At 37.2% G+C, this 22,087-nt stretch overlaps 1 protein-coding gene across 2 annotated transcripts in view; it reads left to right on the top strand.

Moving 5' to 3' along the window:
* The first annotated feature begins 1,971 nt into the window (after positions 1 to 1,971).
* LOC131065719 (uncharacterized) overlaps positions 1,972 to 22,087 on the top strand; it is a 106,405-nt gene continuing 86,289 nt past the window's right edge. Inside the window, exons 1-2 of one of the 2 annotated variants that reach the window (XM_058000319.2) lie at positions 1,972 to 2,211; positions 2,345 to 2,424. In XM_058000319.2, the coding sequence (XP_057856302.2) occupies positions 2,183 to 2,211; positions 2,345 to 2,424 (109 nt within the window). In that variant the 5' untranslated portion in view covers positions 1,972 to 2,182. Of the gene's footprint in view, positions 2,425 to 22,087 lie in introns of both variants that reach the window. The other variant, XM_058000318.2, reaches the window with a different exon arrangement.

Genomic DNA, 22,087 nt, shown 5'->3' with positions numbered 1-22,087 from the left:
ATGAAGGGAGACTAGTAGCCAACACTGAGGTTGAAGGCAGAGTGGTAGCCTGTCATGTCCCCTCTTTAGCTCTGTCTAGCAGAGACATGTGAGTTAGCCTATTATGGAGTCTTGTAGGCTAGCAATGGTGGATAGAGACTCAGTCAGGATATTCAGTGTTTGGATTTGGTGTTTCTGGTAGTAATAGACCAATTTGGAGCAGTTCCTTGATTTTAGGAGGCAGTTCCTACATTTTAGGAGGCAGTTCCTACTTTTTAGGAGGTTGTGACAGCGTCTAGGGTTGGGGTTCCATGAGACCATTCCTTGGTTTCAGTTTTAGGAGATTTGGGTGTGTTTCCTAGTTTCTAGGAGCATCCCTAGATTTTAGGGATAAGATTGCCAGTGGATCCATGATTTTTGACTTCAGTTACAGACAGGTGGCAGGTTTCGTTTAAGCTTTTGGAGTCATTTGAGCCTTCTGCAGCTATTTGGGTTATATTTTAAATATATTTAAATATTTCCTACGTTAGCGTTTAATTAATTAAATAAGGCTATGTTTATAGCCATTTTGGAGTAATAAGGGGTTTTTGGCTTCATCTGGATGCATATGCCCATGTGTTATAGCTCGTTGGAAAGGTCTTGAACTTTTCTAAATGTTTCCCATTTGTCAGGGACCCTTTTGATGAACGAAATTCTTTTATATTAAAAAAGTGGCGTTTTCTCTATACTTGGCGACTAAAAATGAGAAATAAGACTTTATAAGCCTAAGCACACTTTTCATACACTTTTAGGGTTCGAGCTAGAGGGGAGGAGTTACAAGGAGATGGTAACCTAATTATCATCCATCTTCTACACATTTTACATCTTGGATTTGAGATTTTGGCTCTGGAAGAGCTTTTCAGCATCTGGGACGTTTGGGAGGCCAACCCCAATGCCTTGCCTATTTGAGACGTAGCCCCCAATACATGCCTTGCCTATTTGAGACGTAGCCCCCAATACAATGGTTTGGATTTGCTTGCAGTTATTAGCATCTTGGAGATTGTATGACACACTTTTTGGAGGTTTTAGTGATTCTGACAGAGTTCAGCGTGGGGTTTGAGGGTTTCTATCCAGTTGGGTGTACTTGACAGCCGTACGACTGTACCTCGCAGCCACTTTCCTTCCCACGTGTAGCACTTGGAGGGCTGGAATCTTGCCGCAACTTCATTCCTGGTTATATTACTCTTTCAGCATCCAGGTTGGGTTCATTCCTGATTGTAATCTTCCTGAAATTATTGGAAATCTTCATCTAGTCAAATATTTGATTTTATATTCAGAAATCTGCCTTGAATCGAATTTGTTTTGGCTGTATATGAACTTCATTTTAGTACTTTGTTCATGTACTTGTACATAATTTATTACTGGTTGAAAAATCATCAAAACACAAAAAGAATCCAACCCTTCTCAACTTCTATCTATTTCTGAAAAAAAATATTAATAAACGGGAAAAATCAATTTAAAATAATAAAAATTACAGCAGATTAGCAAAAGAGATCCATGAGGGATCTTTCATAGCCGAGGCGAGCATGTTTTGAGATGCCGGGTGAATATGTTTCCGATTTGTAATATGTCAAAGATTTGAGAAGAAGCGGGAGAAAATTGAAGTAAAGTTGGCATCGAAAGACGTCAAAATAGGTGCATTCAATGAGTTTGCGATCGAAAAAGCCAAGCTATGTGATGGCAGTAAGGAAAAGCGACACACAGTTAATACTAGTGGGAGAAGTTGGTGAATAAGGAGGCCATGCGTTCAGATGCTATGCGGCTACCCTGTCGGCTTTGGAAGGTTTTAGAGGCAAGTTGTCACCATTGTCTATCCAACACCCAGATTTACTATTTGATTCTATTTTTTAAATAATTAAAAATTAAAATACAAGGAATTTTTTCTTTCAACTAATTATTAAATACAGTCAATGGTAAATTTTGAGTGCTGGATAGACGTTGCCCAAATTGACGGGGTGGGGCTTTCGACGTTTTGATTAGCGCACACATTGGACCAATCGATTCGGAGCACATGGTGGATGTGTCTGAATTCGGGAAAAAAACCATGTTTGTAGTTTGTCCAATCAGATGTTGAAGTGAACGCACGTGCACCTGCCAAGTTAGGGTGTGCACGTATTGGCACCTCTCCTCTACTTGGGCCCATCCAGATGCGGCGAAGGAGGAAATGCTCTTTTGTCTGTTGCTGAATCGTAGGTAAACCAACAAACGCTTTCTTCTTTTATGGCTGGAGAATTGGATGTTGAACAGAAGTTCAAGAATGGCCATTAAATCTTTTTTGGCACTGGTTTTCATTTTTTATAATTGCGCAAATGGACATGGAATGCAGGCGAAGGCCAAGCCCGATCCCAGCGACGCTCACGCCACTGCGCGCTGGTTGGTCTCCCAAAATACTTGGGGAATCATTAGGTATTGAAGCCTTAATTTCCACCAAGAATTCCTTCAAACTTCATCATGTTCCTGTAATTTAAATTTAATTTGTTCCGTCTGGATTAGTAAAACAAGAAAATATTTTGAGCTCGTGGCCCAGTTCGATAAAATTAGCCCTAGCTTTATTGTTATGATAGCTTAATTTTAGGAATTATATCAAGTTCTGGAATTAAAAAACAGCACACAGCGGTATCCAAATATATTTTTGAGTGTGAAAATCTAAAATCTCTTACTAAATTAAATTTACGAAACAGTTCTCATGTCACAGATAGGCCACACTGCACTGGCTAAAATCTGTCATTTGGAATCTCGTAGTTGCGTAACACTTTTTAAAAACAAGATTTATGTGAATTAATTGCTGTTCTGCCCTGCAGCTAATTTTTCTTTTCAGGTTTTAAAAACTTTTTTTCTCAAAAATAATAGATTTTTATTAATAATGTATAAAGAATACAAAAAAAAAATGGGAATGCAGTTTAGAAATTAAAATTCACTATGAATTTGTATAGTTGCGCCATATTTGAAGAGCACCAGCTGGAAGACCAGGTTCATGATTGGCCATGGAATCAGTAATTGCATTTCTTTCTTGGTATGTGCTGATAGTTAATAAAAGAAAAGTTTCTCCTAATGGAGATTATGTATTTGGCTCAGTGGTTCAAGTAGACATTTTTATGATTTAGAGAATCTCATCGCATCGATGACAAGTTAAGAATTACCATTCATGTTAAGCTGTTGTATTCCTTCCTCCAGAGCAAGTTGTAATCCAATTTTTAGTGTATTGGCTTCAACAACATTATTATAGACGAAACCCAAGCTAACAACGTCTTTGAGGATTATATTTCTATTAGACATTAAAGCACCACCACAATTAGCTGTTTTAGGATTCGATTTCGAAGCTCTATCAAAGAAAAGGCAAAAAGCCTTTTTCAAATATGTTTGATGGGACGGGTTTTGGCACATTGAATTTCTTTTTAACGTTACTTCCATGTTGGGAGAATCACGAAGAAGGGAGAGTATTCAGCGAAGTACCAATGTCTAGAAATGTTTTTTCTTAAAAGATTTGATGGTTTCTAACATTCCACATATTCCAAAAGATATGCTTTGAAATGAGAGGAATGGTAGTAAAGATTCAGGTGGACTTTGCTAGGGGTGCTAGAAGGCAAGAATGGAATTCAAAAGCTTGCCGGAAATAATCAGAAATATGGGTAAAATCAATTTCCACGCTTCCTTGGTATAAGCACATTCATAAAATAAATGATCTCGATTTTCTTCTGCCCTACAGCATAGAGCACATTCAATCATAGTTGAAAAACTTGGATTTGACAGCATGAAGTTTTGACTTAGATTTGTGACCTGGCGAAAAAAAAAAAATCACAATTACACAAAAAAGAACCCAATGCATTTGAAGAACACAAAAGTATGTTCCGATCATTGTTTTGTCCTAATTCAAGGATTACATATGTCATATGACCCTCAAACGAATAAATTATGCCTTCATTTCAGGACTCAGAAAGTTTTTTACAAGGACATGGCTGAGACTCGGTTGGTAATCAGCAAAGATTTGGCAGCCAAGTCATGTTGACTTGACATGGTTTTGTTTTGGACTTGTGAGTTGCATCGAGTCTAGGTGATTGCATGTAAGCTTCTAACAAATCATGCAATAAAAAAGGATCTCAGTTTTCCTCCTCCGTGCAGCATAGAGCACACTCGTTGGAACCTGCCAAATTATGTTTTTAAAGATTATGAAAGATTAGGTGCTTGTTTTGAAAAATGGGCCAAAGTAAAAGTTTCACTTTGGGGAGGGCATGTGAGTACTGAAAATGCCTCCATTTGGGAGAGGAAGCTCCCCTTGCAAAACTTGATAACCCTTATTGACAGAGCAAGAACCTGTCTCTTTGACACGTACCTAGATGTTTTTTATCTTCAGCTAAAGGGTCAAGATGGTACACCCTTCCAAAGAGAAAGTATACTTCTACCAAACTTTCAGTGGCAGAGGAAAGTGCATTTCCGAGTAGCATTTTATCTAGGGAGAACCTTGAAATTCATGAGATAGAATAATCAATAAAGTGTTTAAGTTATTTTGTTTCAATCATTCTCTTAACTGATTAGATATTCCCTTTGGCTTCTTGTAATGTCCTCGTTTTTTTGGTCCATTCCAACATTCTTGGAAACTCTTAACGTTGTTGGAGAGCACCTACTTTCTTGAGGAGAAATTCTAATAGTGGTAGGAGTTTTTGGAGCCTAGACGTGTACAACAGTACTTTTTGTGTGCAAATCTAACATTTTGGGAGCACTTCTGGAGAGGTCCATCATCCTTGGATAGCACCAACTTTCCATGGACTGAGTAAAATTTAATGACAACTTATATTTAATTATTTAGAAAGGTGTTTTAAGTGTACAGATAAAGTGTCACTAGACTCGAGGTATTGAAAAGTGGTCTTAAGGACACTTAATGTTATTTTATTAATGAAAAGATTACTTTTTTGAAAAAGCAACAAAAAGAAAAAACACTTTTTCAAAAATCTATTTTTTTATTTTTTGCTATGGACCCTTGGTCTATTGGTGAAGTTGAAAGGTTCTAAATGAGCCCACCAAGGATCAAGTCTTGCTAAGTTCAAGGCTTTGATACCATAAGGGATAAGGCCGAGATTGTGCTCGGGGTGGATTTTGGCGGAATGGATACCCCTCAGACCTTGGCTCTTAGTTGAAGGGGACCCACTTGGGGGTATCTCCAACAAAAAAGGTAGTGTAAAAAAAGTTCTCCTAAAATAGCTTTGAAAAGGTGTAAAAGGAGAGTTTTTGAAAAAGATTCTACATTCTTTTTGGAGTTCATATTTCTCAATAATGAACATTCACTTGTCTTCTGTGTTTGGCAAGAATGGAAAACCTTCAAAAATTTGAAAGCTTTGAGAAGTGGACTTATCTAGACATTGTGTGAGCACTTTAGTTTAGGTTTTGAGGTTTTTAGTGTTTGTTTTAATTATTTTCTTCCAGATTTGATATGAATATGTTTAGAGTTTGCAAAATGGTTTTATATCATTATAGATGCATAATCTCTATTGTTGTTAAAGGAGCTAACCCTAATATTTTAGGCCATACAATTTGTTCCTTTCTATGGAGTTTTTAGTGACATTGAATGTTGAGGAGGATTTGAGTGTTAGCACCTAGCCATTTTCATTTCAGGTGTACCAATATGTACCAATACCTGCCATTGCTCTTGTATTGTTTTGATTTCTCCTTTTATTTATAGGTTTTAGAAGCCTCTACTAGGCTGTATAAGTAAAAGATTGAGTCATAGTTATCTAGGGGTTGTATTTGTTGGCCCAATTTGCCGTTGTGTCAAAAGACCGTTCTGTCAACGCCGATACAAACTGTAGAGATATGGATCACACGGGAGGCGGTTAGTCCCTTGTCACGAATCTCGAGGGGGGCGTTGACCATTTTGCCCACAATCTCCCTCTCAGCGTTACCTGAGGGGATTCAAACCCGTGACCCAACTCTTTGATACCATTTGTTGGCCCAGTTTGCCGTTGCATCAAAAGACCGATCTGTCAACGCCGATACATACTGTAGAGATATGGATCACACGGGAGGCGGTTAGTCCCTTGTCACGAATCTCGAGGGGAGCGTTGACCATTTTGCCCACAATCTCCCTCTCAGCGTTACCTGAGGGGATTCAAACCCGTGACCCAACGCTTTGATACCATTTGTTGGCCCAGTTTGCCGTTGCGTCAAAAGACCGATCTGTCAACGCCCGATACAAAGTGTAGAGATATGGATCGCACGGGAGGCGGTTAGTCCCTTGTCACAAATCTCGAGGGGAGCGCTGACCATTTTGCCAATAGTATCTTTTGAGTATGATTGTGTATTCTTCATTCTAGCTTGGGAAATTCGAGCTAGCAAGCAAAGCTACAAATTTATTTCTTGTGATTTTTCATTTGGCTACAAAGTGTTTGATGAAATGCTCATTTTAAAAAAATAATGGAAAAATGTGTGTAAGTTTGGTTCAAATATGTTTGTAAATGAATATCAATCATATTGTAATAATCCAGAAGGTATTTCATCGCAAAGTTGAAAAAATTGTCAAAAAATCATTTGACTCGCAATTTCTTGCGAGTCAAACATGCCCTCGATTAAATTGCACAACAAATTGGTGGCGATTTTTTGCAAAAAATCGGCACGATTTTATCAGAAAAAGTCGTGAGTGAATCATGCAAAAATCAGTAGTAATCAACTCGACTTTGTTTTTAAACCGATAACCCTAATTTTTTAGTTGCTTATACATTGTTTTGATCGACGATTATAACTCTGTTGTTTTCGTGCAGGAGAAAAGGCACGTGGACGAGAGTAAAAAAATGACTAGTTTGCATTTTGTGACTCATCTACAGCCAACTCACGAACGTGATGGGAGTAAAAAATGATTGGTTTGCTCTGCATTTCATTATTGGGATAGTCCACGACTCCATCGTCCACACTCCACACGTGTTACTTGTTTAAATGCTGAAGGCGATTTTAATTTTTGAGAGTTCGCAAAAACCATTAATCTACATTTCTAGTTTGAGTTGCATCAATCATGATTGTTTGAATAATCAAACTTCAATGCTTCATTTAGAACACCTTTAAACAATTACCTCAATTACGCCAATTCGATTCCTTGCAAGATAAGGTTGTGAAAAGTTTAAAATTTAACCCTTTTTACTGTATATGTGTGGTTTTTTAGAATATTTTTAAGAAATTATATATTTTCAAATGTTCGATAAATTTGCCGATTTATTGCCAATTTTTTCCCAATTTTTTGCCGAGTCCCGATTTTTTAAAAAATTCTGGGCCAAAAGAGTTATTGCCGAGTAAGAGTTTTTCATCTTTGTTTCACTTTATTCTTTCTTTTACAAGTACTTTCATTGTAAAGAATCCTTGGATGGTAGTACCATCGGATCCCATTTTAATTTTGTATTTTACTCCATCTTGCATGGCGTGAATTGGAATTGAGTGAGTTAATATACCATATTGGTGTTGATGCAACTTTGTTTGCAGTCACTATTAGCCAATTTTACTAGAGTGATTCTATGATAGTTTTAGATTGTAAGTTGGTTGGCTTATAGCCAACACTTCTCAATTAACTTTCCTTTGTCCTTAATCTTCCTTTGTATGCTCTCACCTTACCCATTTTGGGAATTGGGTAAGAGTAGAATTGAGTTGATCGCAAAAAGAACTTATTGCCACTTGATCGTGCCATGATGACCTTCACCCTTTCTGCTCATTCTCTCTCCTTATGCTTTATCCCTCCCATCATGTCCCCTACCGTTAGACACCATTATCCACTTTGTTGATGACTATACCATTGACTATTTTGTTTGAACCACCATTCTTTTGATTGATTTCTTCTTCCTCACTCTTCCCACCATCAATTCCATATTTGAATGCCTTTGTGTCAAGCTCTTTGGGATGTTTCCCTTGAATCTTGCCTCCACACTTTACATTATCCTTGACCTCATTGCCTCCATGGATTTGGCCTTATGAGATGGGGGTTTGATGATGAATGCAAATCTCTCTATCAAAGGATTTGGTTTTCCCTAGCACCTGACCCTACCTCCACATCCTCCATTTGTAGGGAAGATCATTGTCTTCTTTGCACAAGAAGTGGAAGTTTATTGGTTTTCGATGATTTGTGCATTGTCAATTTTCTGGATGGAATGCCCTCCTTGCTTAATGACAATCCATACAACAAATGTGTAGATCAAGATTAATTACCCTTAGCAATTATCTTAAAGAAAGACAACAAAATAACGGAGACAATTACACTAATAGAAATTCATTCATAGAAATGCAACCGAAAACGAGTAGTAACATAGAATTGTAGGACACAGAGTCTTTATTTCGGAAAATAGATTGCAGTAGTCTCAAAGTTATTCACTAGCTATTCCAATCTTTTTTACAGTGATACAATACTCCCATATATAGGAAGAAGAAAGGAGACATCTCCTTAAATAAGTGACTTTTGTCCATTTGTGAGCAAAAGATGAGTTACGAGGGTTGCAACAACAATGTAAAAGATTTTCTTGTAGTAGATTTCTGGATAAGATCGTGTTCGTGTTTTTTTAGATCAACGTTTCGGATCACACTCTGTGATCCATCATCAAGATGCATGAGAGCATAAAAGATATTGAGGTCCACATGAAAACTTTGAGTTCTCCAAGTTGTTGAAATTGCCAATTGAGAAGATTAGGCACTTACTTCCCATACGCCATAGTGAAGTTGTAGGAGCTGGCAATGCAGAAGTAGATGATTCACAAGTTACAACTGAATTTGGGCAGCTTGAAGTAGGGAAACCCCTCGACCTCGCACCAAGTTGGTTGACTAGTAGCCACAATAGCATGGATTTGTTCAGCGACACCTAGAGAGACATGGCATATTATTGAAGTTTGTGAGAAAATGAGTTGTGTGTTGTTTGCAAGTGTAGAGACATCCCAAACCATAGGTACTAGTTACAAAATGTCACCCCTTTCTTTCCATGCTGTAGAAAATGGTTAATGGGTAGCATGAAGTTGGGGTCACCAACCAAATCCCTAATGCACTAAATGAAATGGAACTTTGAGTGAACCCATTGTCTCTAATTTTTTTTTTCTCTCGATTATTGTAGTAACTAACTGTTGTGGACCATGGCCTAACAAGTAGCTCCCAAACAACCATAATTGATATTCTTAGAACATAACATGACAACTGAAAGCCAACAACCTTCCCACTCTAAAAATTGACTGTTTATGACTTAAGCTTCTCACCTTTTTATAACAGAAAAATGTCACTAATCATTTGCATAATCTTTTCTTAAACCAAGTTTATCATAACCACACAACCTTCAAAAATATTATCGTCTTGGGTGTCTTATCAAGTCACACATACCAAAATGATGCTTGAAAATCTCTCTCTGGATATAGTTGCAAACTGCCAAAAAGGAATCAAGAGGCTTCTTGGATACACCTTATGTCACATCAATATGATTCATGATAGTTGGCAATCCATTTTTCAAAATTTTCACTAGAATGCCATTGGTGCTCAATTATTTTCTTTGTTTTATGCTGATGTGTCACATGCCTACCATCCAATAAATACCCTCACGTACCTTATAAAGTTATCTAGTGTGATGTTCCCATCCAAATCCTAATTTTCTAGAACCAAACAAGCAAAAGAAAGCTCCCTATAGATGATATGCTACATAGATAAGTTATTACAAAGATAACAAGCAGTGATGGTGTATTAATCACTCGATTGAACAAGTCTTATTGATAGTGAATGAAATGGTTTACACAATGGAAATACTGATTTGATGTTATTACAACGATTGATCAATACAAAAGATACAATTCATTTCTGAGGATAATGCAAAGTCAGCAACTAACAATGATATCAACACAAGAAGATCGATACAGATGGAATACGGTGTTGCCCAAAGAGGAATGAGATAGCACAGTCTTGCTCTTGTACCGTATAAACAGCAATCATGATTTTAGACATATTGGGTCTTATCATGGTGAATGGAAGATACTTTTGGTTGAGCACTCTAAGAGGACTCATGGAATAACCCATGGATCCGATCTTAACTTTATTCTCTTGGACCGGTCAAAGAATATGAGAAGTGATTACATACAAGAAGGCCTCAATAAACATCCGGCAAGTAAGGAAAGATGATATACAACAATTTAGATATAAAGAACATAGACGATGATTGGTGACGACAATTAAGAGTAATGTGTATCGATAATAAACCATCATCGATGTAAGAGAAGAATACCAATTCTGAGTTATTCGCATCTACTATGCAGTATGGTTGGTCGACAAGGGTGATCTGTTAAGGTAGTACAGGTGGCAAATAAAAAGAGATGAGCTCAGGCATTGAGAGACTATGGAGTACGATATGGAGTATTCAACCAATAGTCATACTCTAAAGAATACGATTAAAGATCAGCAATTATAACTAGCAGACGTTGATATGTTTGATGGCCGCAGTTGGTAAAGTCTAACCGACCTTCATAATGATTGAATGCTAACACCAATCTGGATACCAAGATGAAGGGATGTGATTAATGCACAAGTCTAATTGATAAATACAAAGGTAATGATATGATTAGTAAGTGTTATGAAGGAGGACAATCACCAAGAGGTATGAGACATGTCTCATCCACGTGACTTCTCATCCCAAGCACATAGTATAAGAGGGCATTCACAATCACACCATTAAGGGTGGAAATTAATATATCTATTCTTTATTTTCCAGTTTGGAAGAGCTCCTGTGAGCAAGGCCGAAGGCCCAATATCGGGTGCACATACCAAGCAATCATATATCAGAAACAGCCCCCAACAAAGTGCAAGATATTATTGTCAGACCTGAAACAGCATATTTCATCATTGTTGCAAGTTATTATATCCAAATCAGACACAACAGCTATATCACTTCAGGCAAATTATACAAACCAGACATTGCATGATTGAAGTGTTCATATCAGAGACAACAAATCCATATTGCTGTAAGCAATATCATATCATATCTCATCGCATATTTACATTGCCCTATTTGACATAGCAGAGATCCTTAGTAATCATTACACTTAGTGCAATTACATCAATTCACTTAAAGTATACTCTAATTGTACAAATTTGAGATAGCAAGTGGCATTGATTATTAACACATAATATATATAGATATTCATATTATCAGTTACACAAGTTTATTGCAAAATCAGATATTGTAATTCTAAGGAATTTCAGTAGCTGTCCCATAATTCTTAGTTATCCGAAAACAGGACATTACTGTGATGTGCCCATCTAAACCCATGAACCAGACGTAGATAATGAACAACAACAACAAATATTTGTTAAGTGAGAAAGACATTCATGTGATCATTAATAAATAATAATTAACATAAGTAATTTCTTCAAAGATAATGTGTTTGTTATATTTTTTAAGTGGCATATGGAATGATGTGTGTCAAAAGAATAATACCGATTTAATATGAAACAAAAGAGGAGACAATTAAGAGAAGACAACAACCACGGATATGAGAATATCAGGCTTATGAAATGATTACAAAAGAAGTTGTAAATTATTTAATTATGGTTAAAATGTGTAATTAAAGTAAACCGTTTCATTATCCAAGAGTTGCTTATGGATTGAGAAAGGTTGTTTTCCTTTTAAGGGTCGTGTCTACTCATAGTGACACAATGGTATATAAAGCGATATATTTTTTTTGATTGAGGGGTAGGATGCAGAAATCATAAATCAGAAAAAAGGGAAGTTTTTTGGGTGTCTCTTTTATATCCTATTTGGATTGCTCAGTATGAGCGATTAACCTTGAGTCAATAGATTGGTTGCACATAGAATATGTTCCAGATCAGAGAAGCCACCACTGTGTTGCGGGTATTTTAAGTAAATCAGCAACAGCATCATCTTCATTCATCGCATGTGTAATAGACAGATCAGAAATAGCAGTGATATTGTCTCATATATTACATCCTTGGCATAACATAAACATTATTAATGGTATCATATAATAACATCTTTTGCGTCATTTGAGATTTTGAGGAAAGAAGTCTCTTGCAATTGATTGATTTAGTTAATGGTCCCCTAATTCATAAAGAATAACAAAAGGGGACTTTACAATTACATCTAGACTTGACTCCAATTTTAATCTTGTCCAACCTTGCATTACATAAAATTGGATCAGCCTTGCCACCTTGAAACAGTGATTTGACAAGTGTAGGGGTGATGCTCTAGAACTCCACTTTCCATGCATCCAAAGATTTGATACTACCATGGGCATCTAGCATGGATGGCATGGCAATCCTCAAGTGCTTTGAAACTATTCAACTTTTCTTGGAGCGTTGCATCAAGCCTTTTTTGGTAGATTGAGATGTCATCTAACAATCCTACCACCTCATTAGTATTTGCAATATCACTTAGGGCATTTGGATTGTACTTGGTGTTGCCATGTATCACCTTCATCACTAATACTCTTGGTATCCACATAATTCAAAATTGGCGCCAAGGTGAAATCATGTTAATGCCTTTGGCCCATAACCTTAACCACATAATTGTAACATGCCCAAGCATCCTCAACCTTATTTAAGATGTAGGCAGTCCTCTTATTGAAAAGATTGCTCACTGAGTTTGTCAGCTCCTTTGTTACTTCAGCTTTTGCCCGTGCTTCATCCTCCGAAGCTATCTCAAGTTCTTCCTTAAAGTTACTAATCCTCAACATGAAAGTCTTTCTATCTTGTTTTGATACTCATTTTTAAGAGCAAGGTGTTTGCACATTTTTCTCTATCATGAGTGGGATATGTGCCACCTTGTTTGCATATAGCAGCTTAGTATGTTCACCCTGCAGCTTAGCAAAATGAACTTGTAATTTTTTAGCTGCTACTTCACTGGATAGGACAGTGTTGACAACTAGGGAAGCAGCTTGCGGGGCAGTAGTGTTTCCTAGCCTTTTTCCAATAACGTTTCCACTTAATTCCTCAAGTTTTGAACCACTTGAGGCTTTTTGTACTTAGGAGTAAGAGCTCAGATGGGCAATGTATCATGCTTAGAACTAAAACTAGAGCCAAAGTAAAAGTCTTTTGCTTGCTCTTCATTTTCAAACACATCACAATCTGTATTTTGCTTTTTGATAGTGTCTAGTGTAATTGTTGATGAAATATTCCACTCAGATAATAACAAGCAACCACCTCCTTTATCAACTTTCTTCCTTCTTCTAGAGTGATATTAGCAATATCACTTTCTAGTTGCTTCTTGATACTTTGGACTATTTTCTCTTGATTAGACTCTTCTTCTTGGTAACCCCTCATCCAGTTTTTCTCTATAGGTCAGCTTGTATTTTCATCTTGGTTACCAACATCTTGGATTCCTCAGATTTGACAAAATCATCATCTATAGGGAATCTCTTACAGACGAGGACTCTTACATCTTGCACTGCTTGTCCACCCTAATTGAAACTCATTAATATTTTGTCCTATGGGGGAATGGATGACACATATCTTCAAGGCAATGTTCTCCACTCTACTTTATGTTTGTATATCCAACAAGGGGTCGAGGAGTCTCTACCACTAGGTTTTCTATGGGTGCTTTCCCACCATAAATTGATGTAGAAGAATAACCTTAAGAGATAACATGTCTCAATTTCTTGCAAGGTCATCTCTTGTTCTTCATTTATCATTTCCATTGGGGCTAGCCTTGTGATTACCTTTAGGGGCATAAACGTATCTGCATTATCTGTCATTTTCTTCTTCTAGCTTCTTTCTCCTCTTTCATAATGCAAACTTTGATTAGGTCCTTGGATTTATCAAATTGGTGCTCATAATCAAACCTATTCATAGCATTTCACACAACATCAATGAAATGTTGAGCACCATACCTTCTACCCTTGGTAGAATGCATCTTATAGTCTAACAGTTTAGCATCTAAAAGTTTAAAACCTTCTTTGGCTGTAATATGAAAGTCTAAGAATTTCAATGTAGAAGGGAACAACATTCTCTTTTTATGTTTCTTTAGGTGAATCCTGTTTGAATTTGTCAAGTTGCCAAATGGCTTCAAGGAATGCCACCCTTTTTGGTATTTAAAATGACAATATATTAGGGGTTACCATTGCATAAATGCCCTGATCATTGTGATAAAATCAATCTCCCCAATTATGTTCGATTGGAGCCTCGAGATTCAAATCTTTTGGCCTTAAGGATTTAATGAATGTTGTAGAAAGTCCTTCACTATGATGTCCTAGCATTGCCATAATTCTTGTCACAAAGTGGTCTTCCAATATGCAATGCATTTTTTAGTGAAGATCCAAGAGAAATGTCTATCCTAGGACATGCAGAGGCTTTCTCTTTGGTGATATGGAATTTAATTTGAGAGAAGGGTCCCAATGGTCTTTACCCATATACAACAAAATGTGGCAAAGCAGATAATACTATCTAAATGAGGGGTATTCTATTATCATTTTTTAATGACACAATTTCTTTATGGATTTTAGCTAGGAAAGAAGCAAAATCAAAGAGTCTATTCACATGCTTATGTTGGATATTAGCGACTAACATCATTAATGTTACAGGCATTTGGACCTTGTAGTCCATCCCAGGGACTTGACAGGAGGGAGAATATGTCATTTTGAAGTAATCATTAGTTGCACTAGAAGGTTTCATTTCTCCAATTGGGATATATACTATTCTTCTTGTCTTGTCTTTTAATTTGTGGTACATGAGCCATTTCACTTTATAGGCATTATTATCTCTTTGGTACTCCTTGCAAAGTTCATTGAGGTCTATCCACTTATTGGCCATGGGATTTAAAATGAATATAGTTCTGATCAACTCTTTGTTCAATCTAAATGCTTCCTTTCCTTCTCCATTCTTCAATTGCCTAGCATTGGGGACAATAATGGTACACAAGAGGTTAAGGCTAACAAAGAAATCTAATGCTACTAATTTTCCTAGGTTAAACATTCACATATTGTAGAGAGATATTGGCTTCTTTGCATGTTTGTAACAATATGAGAATAAATCCCAGTTGGTAGAAGGGATGATTTCATCTCTAACATGTTCACTCCTCTCCTGCAATTTATACAACAAGATGCTAGTACCTTCGGCATGTTTTAACCTTTTGGACAAACAATTGGCTCATTAAATCTTGGTCTATATACTTTTTAGACCAGGTTGATTGGGAAGACATTTTCCTCATTTTAAAGGTACAAGGTTTCCTTGGGTTTCTCTCGTATAAAGGCTTGATAATAATAGTGTGATGTCCCCATCTTTAACCTCATAATAAGAAACAATAAACAATTATTTGATCATGGGTGGCAGCCTTGAAAACATTCTCAAGCAGCTAGTAGTTAGGAAATAACCATATTTGTACATAGTCCAAGCATGTAATGGTATACTTATAACCATATTTTTTTATCGAGCCTTCAAGTGAAACATAGAGAATAAGATAAGAGTAGTGAAGACACGGGGTTCCCATAATCGAGGAATAAAGACTTAAGAGCATACAATCTTACATGAGGTATGTTTGGTGATCATATTGAAGATTTCTTACATTGATCTATAACATCAATCATACAGAGAAAAGATGATGGAGATGATGAGTAACATATCCCCTCATCATCATCAAGACAACATGAAGGCATGCTGAATTGCATCAGTACCATCCTGATCATAAATGGAGACATCTTACCAACATCACCAATATAACATCCGTTCCCATTAATCGCTTTCAAAGGAGACAGAGAATATCGATTGCTTCATGATTAGGAAAAGAGTAATATATGTTATCAAGAAGCATATCGCTGGATGAGGAGAAGTCTACAATCCATGGAGTTCAAGTATATGATTATACCAATTAAAGCATCAACTAAACCCATCAGCACTAGGTATCAATTGAAGGGAGATTAAGTGAGATAAACATACCCAATATCCATTCTTCATTATTGCTGTAATAAAGGAACAAAACACATATCAATTACCATTATCAATGCCACCAAGAATAATAAATATTGGACGGAGTTTGAGTAAACAAATACTGATCAAGGCAATTGTTGTCACAAAAGTTTGCACCCTTGTTGAGCTATCAACTCAGGAACCTTGTGAAACATGGAAGCAACCCCAAAGTGTGGGACCTTGTGCAAGGGGGTTGAATCTCCGGAGAAGGCCAACTTCCTTCTCAATCCAAGTGTAGGTGTTGAACCAACTCAACACTCCAAATTCTACTTCAAACCTATCCTAACAACTTGTAGAGGAAAAGGGAAGAGAGAAATGCTAAAATAAAAGGAGGTGATGCACCAAGATAAGAGACGTTTCTCTCCCCACCCAGAAATGACACAAAGAATCAATCGAAATACTCAGGAGATGCAAAAACTTCAGTTGCATGAATGACCCCAAACGCATGTATGGAGGTTAGAATTTCCTGAATATTAAAAGGGGAGAAGGCTTCCCACAAGTTACACCCAGAAATAAGTTAAACACAACATATACGTAAGAGAAAGCCACAAAACATGCACTTACAATGAAGGTAAGAAAACATACACAACATGCATAAGTTGAAGGAAGTCAAGAATGATAATTTCAATTCATTCCAACGCCAATGGCCAAACTTACAGTTGCAGAAATGCAAGAAATATACAAGTCTTTAAGAGAAGCGAAAGAGCAAAGAATAGCTCCAAGCCAACATGGAGAGAACCCTTTACAATGAGGCTTAACAACCTTTATATAGCAAGCTGGTTGCAGAGGAGACTCCTTGACCACTGGTGTGCACAGAGGAATGTTAGTCAGGGAAGGCAGGGAAGTACACAAACCTTACATGGTGTGCATGCAAGCAACCTGACCATACCTTGACAAGGCAAATCCAAGAATAAAATTACTTCTAGAAGGTGGATTGCCTGAAATTCCAAAGTCAGAGCATGCAAGCCTGACATGAAGGCCATCAAGTAACCATAAAATAAGCATGGCCCTGTACTCGACTTGATGGCCATCCTGCAAAAACATTAAATGCGCCCTTGTAGCTCTATAAATGAAAGTGTACAAGTCGCAAGAGTTGGTAGTGCATTAGGAGCCCTCAGAGTTGGTGGTGCATTAGGAGCTATTAAGGGATCTTGATGACATTTGTCTTAGGCAGTTTTAGTTACAGGCGATTTTGAGGTGTTTTGATGTGTTTTTGGGATACTTTCTATTTATAGTACGTCAGTTGGGCCAGGTCAGGATCATCAGTGGTTAGTGAATAATATCTTGTTAATGGTTATTGATGATATTGTGTTGAGATTTTAATAATAATTTGCGATTATTAATTAATTTATCAATAAAGTTAAGTTATAAAGTTAAATTTAAATATTTAACTTTATTGATGTGGGAACTTAAGTTAAAAGGGAAAGTAATTTAAATATTAAAAGTTCCCTTTATTAAAGTATGCAGAGACATGAATGTTAAGGGGAAAAAGTATATCTTTTATCGCACATTGGTTGGAAAGTGTTTGAGCTCTCGTCTGAAAGTTATAAAACATTCTTAAGAGCTCATTTATGCATATGCTTGGTTTATTATTTTCTCTTGGAGATTTTGGGAGCTTTGGCTTTTAGTAGGTTTGACGACAAAAACCCTTGAGCTTGGAGGTAGTGGATAGAAACCCATTGCCAGTTGGAGATATCATTTAGGTATCTCACTTGTGTTTCATGTTTCTAGAAATGAAGGTGCTGCTATTGCAAGGTAACTTTTATGTTTCTACCATTAGTTTTGCTAGGGTTTGAATATTGTGAAGGAGTTTGCATGCCAGACTCGTTGAGCTACATGTTGGACATTGCTGGGTGCTACAGTGACGCAAACAATGACGTGAGTAGTGTGTGAACAATGTTGCTAACACATCAGTTTGCTGTCCACAAGATTTTGATGATCTACTTGGCACTTCATTGACACATTTTCCATCTAAGGTTTCAACATCCTCTTTGTAGGCTTGGACACATATCTTTGGAGGAGTTTGGGATTATTTTTAGCTGTCATAATCTTCAAACAAAGGGTAGAAAATATCAGACCTACATAAGGAGTTTCAGACATTATCTTCAGCCATTCATGTCATCAAATTGTGCCTAAAGGACACATTGAACTTTAGACCATATCTCTATTGCCATCCATTGGAGCTGAAACCCGTGACTAAAGGAAAGTATAGGGACGTAGGAAAGGTTAACACACAGCAGTTCAAAGTATTAGTGATTGGTTTTTTTACCAGCTGGGCTGAGCATTGTTAGCTGCAACCCTTCATATGGAGTCTACTTCTGGTATGTGAACTTGTGCATGAGTTGGACACACCGTTGTAGAAGAAACTTGAAATTTCCAGATTGTAGTAGGACTGAAATTTGAGGAGATATTTCTGTTTCCAGTTTGAATCAGATTTGAAATAAGAATAAGCTTATGATTGTTATCTTTATTATCTTGTCATTGTTATCTATTAGTCAGTGTATTCAACTCTTTTTCAAAGCCAACATTGCACAAACTAAAATCTCTGAAACAAAGGAAAACTCAGAAATCAGTCCTAAGAAGAATACATGCCAAGTGTTTGACAAAATGTCAAACCACACAAACTAAAAAAATAAGTGCAGAAAGGATAGTGTTGTGACCTTTTTCACACATCGCCCCATTGCAAATGGGGACCCTCCTTGCTTTTGCTTTCGAGGGTTTTTGTTAGAGCCTTGTGACCTTCCTGGCACCAATTTTGTCAGTTTTGAATGGTCTAAGTTTTGGAAGTCATGAGTCAGTTTGTGCAAGCCATGGTCAGAACAACGTCTAGACGTTGTGAATGTGTTTAGAAAGTCCGACAGACGAAGATTGCAATTGATTTGGGTCAATTTGAACAACTTTCTATTTTTGGAAAGTTTTGCTTTTTGCTTTTTCCTATTTTTTAGGAAGTTTTGTTTTTGGCATTTTGAGCACGATCACTGAAGTGGCTATTTTTAGAAAGTTTTTCCTATTTTTAGGGATGCTTTCTTTTTCTATTTCTGGAAAAGGGATCTATGGTTTGCATTGTCGACTCTGAATTACACTGGAAATGATCAACACATTCCTCCGAAATTCAAGTTTTGTTCGAAAAAGCCAAATTCCTAAATTTTAGGGATCATGAGGAATTCAAGGGATGATTGAAGTATGGTTTCCAAATTTCAAGGCAATCCGAGGAGTATTGTTCAATACGAAGATTCAAAGTTTTGATCTCATGGTGCGTGGATTTCTTGAAGTCCGCCCTCCTTGGTTCTTGAAATTCATGAAGTCTGCCTTGGAGGTGATAGCAATGGGTCATGAAGTCGAGAAAGTCTGCCCTTGTCTAAGAGAAAGGTGCCTAAGATGATCCAACTCCGCCCTCACCATGTGGCATGAAGTAAGTGAAGTCCGCCCTCCTTCAAATCAAGGTGCATGACTTCAATGAAGTATGCCCTAGAGAGATAACAAGTGGTACACATTCTTCACCAAGTTCGCCCTGAATCATGTGTCAAGGTTCCTAACAGCTAGCAAGTCCGCCCTACCTTGCAACCAGCAGTTCCTAATGATCAAAATGTCCGCCCAAGGGTATGAAGATGGTGCCTAAGTCGAACAAAGTCCGCCCTATGGCATGATAAAGGTTCCTAACTCAAGGCAAGTCCGCCTAGCAAACAAGCAATGTGGCATGAAGTTGATGAAGTCTGCCTTGACTTGGTGCAAAGAAGTCATGAAGTTCGCCCCAAGGTGAAAGGAGATGGTGAGTGGTGCAAGGAGATGATAAAGTCCGCCCTCCTACAAAGACTAAATGCATAAGATGAATGAACCTCGCCAAGGAGAAGGTGCATGAGTTTGATCAAGTCCACCCAAGGGATAAGGAGACAATAAGCAAAGAGGTGCAAAGGTTTGATAAAGTCTGCCATAAGATGGAAGACATTCCATGAAGTCCTCCTAAAAGTTGAAGAAGTAACAAGTAAGAGGTGCACAACTTTTGTCAAGCCCGCCCAAATGTGGAATACAATCTATGAAGTCCGCCCTGCCTTAGACAATTTGATCAGCAAGCAAGGAAAATATTTTACCAACTCCACCATGGTGAAGGAAAGAAAATCTGCCTAAGTTCAAACTAAGGGAAAGAAGAAAGTTTTAGAAAGTTTCAAAATTTGGAAGAAGAAAGAAAGATGGAGTTTGATACATGAAATCAAATTGAAAATAGAAACTTTCTCAAGGAACTAAACTCATACTAGAAACAAAATCAGAACTTTCCCAAGTGACCGAGTTCAACGGAAATGAAAATAGAAACTTTCTTAAGAGACTAAATTCAACAAAGAAACAAGACATGTCCAGGTTCGATGAATGGAAGAAAAATAGAAACAAAACCAGTTCAAGATTGGAATGACCAGCTGTGTTTCTAATTGCAAAAATTCGAACTACTTGAAGGTTTATACAAATGGTCATTCATTCATTCATGATGAAAGTTCGAACTTGAGGAGAATTTTAAGAGTTTTTCTTGGTAGCTCTCAAGAGTTTTCAACAAGTTTTGAGAGTTTTCAAAAGATTTCAGGAGACTTCAGGAACAATTCGAAAATTATCAAGAAGTTGAGGCATGATTGTGGGGTTTTCAATCCACTTTTCAAGATTTTTGGGAAATTTTGGTTTGATTTTCACATATTTTCAGAATTTGAATCTGATTTCAACCTTTAATTCACAGATTTTGGGGACTGAGTTTTCCATTTCAGGTTTCTCGAGGACCAATTTCAATTCCAAATTCTCAAATTAGATCAAGTTCCTTGAGTATTTCCAAAATCTAAGTTCTTATAACCTGTCAAAAACTCTAAATTCTGAGGAATTGGAAAATCAGAACACACTCTGCCATCAAACCTTCAAAGTTTATGCCCAAAGTTAGAATCTTAACTTAATTTTCTTTTGGTTTTGCAGATCATAGATGATGGCTGAGGCGGGATCATCACAAAAAACACAAATGGAGTTTCAAGCCAAATTCAGAATTGAAGACAGGTCCACAAGCAAGGTTCGTTTGAGCATAAAGATGGCCAAAATTTGCTTAAGTATGGGAAAAACTATTTCACAGAAAGAAATTCCAAATTCCTCCATTATGGTGAAGGCAAAGAGGAATTCTTCTCCAAATTCAAGGCACTTGAAAGAATCTCAAAGCATCAAGAAAGAAAAGTTCTCAGACTTGGTGAAAATATAGGAAAGAATTTTAGACTTCTTGGGGAATTTCATCTACAATCCCAGACCTATGGAACCAATTAAGACAACTTCTTGAAGGATTTCATCTCTTGAAGAATTAAAGACAAGCTCCCAATCAGAATCAGATGGTGACAAGAAGAATCAAATTTCCATACTTAGACAATTTCTTCACACAAATTGGAGAATTCAGGGAAGACATTCAACACGTTGAGGTGGCGCCTCGTCATCTTCCAACCAATCAGATTGTTCCAAGTTAGCATGTCCAGGTTCAATGAACCCGACTTATCCACATAAGCTTTTAGAAGGCACACTTCACAATGCAACAACCTTCTATTTTATTGTTGGTTCATATTTAGCAATAAGGACAAGTGTCCCCAAATGTAATTTTCTCATTGGTCGAGGGGTAGTTAGTTGTAACAAACCCTAATTAGGGTTTTGATCTTTCAATCTGGGCCCTTGATCACTGTTCGATCTCGGCCGTTCAAAATATTCTATGTGCCTATATTTACAAACTAGGGGTGGTCATTACAGTGGTATCAGAGCTAAAGTTTCTGCCAGCCTTTGGGTGATTTGGGAAGTTGGATTTCAATTAGGAGCATGGCAACAAAAGATAGGAAATAATTGGCAAGATCACTTTATGAAGTAGGTAGCAAGCTCAGTAATCAATTCCAATCAAGGGATGATGTCAGGAACACACTTAAAAAGGTAGAAGAATGTTTGATCCTTGTCGGGCAGTCACCTTGTGAAGTGATAAGGATAGCTCTAACTCCTATAGTGACCTCCTTGAATTAGCACAAGTGGTTGAGACATCTAGATGAAGAGATTTAAGTTGGTGGTTACTTCTTGCTTATCTGAGATCATGAGGATTATAACACCTCTAGTACCTTATGATGATGATATAATGAAAGAGGTAATGCAATTGGTGGTGGATAGCTTCCAAGATCTTGGTGAT

The sequence above is a fragment of the Cryptomeria japonica genome, chromosome 7 (genome assembly GCF_030272615.1).
Source record: "Cryptomeria japonica chromosome 7, Sugi_1.0, whole genome shotgun sequence".
In the NCBI taxonomy this organism is placed as follows: domain Eukaryota; kingdom Viridiplantae; phylum Streptophyta; class Pinopsida; order Cupressales; family Cupressaceae; genus Cryptomeria; species Cryptomeria japonica.
The sequence above is the reverse complement of the archived record's forward strand: the minus strand, read 5'-3'. Positions and strand labels throughout refer to the sequence as shown.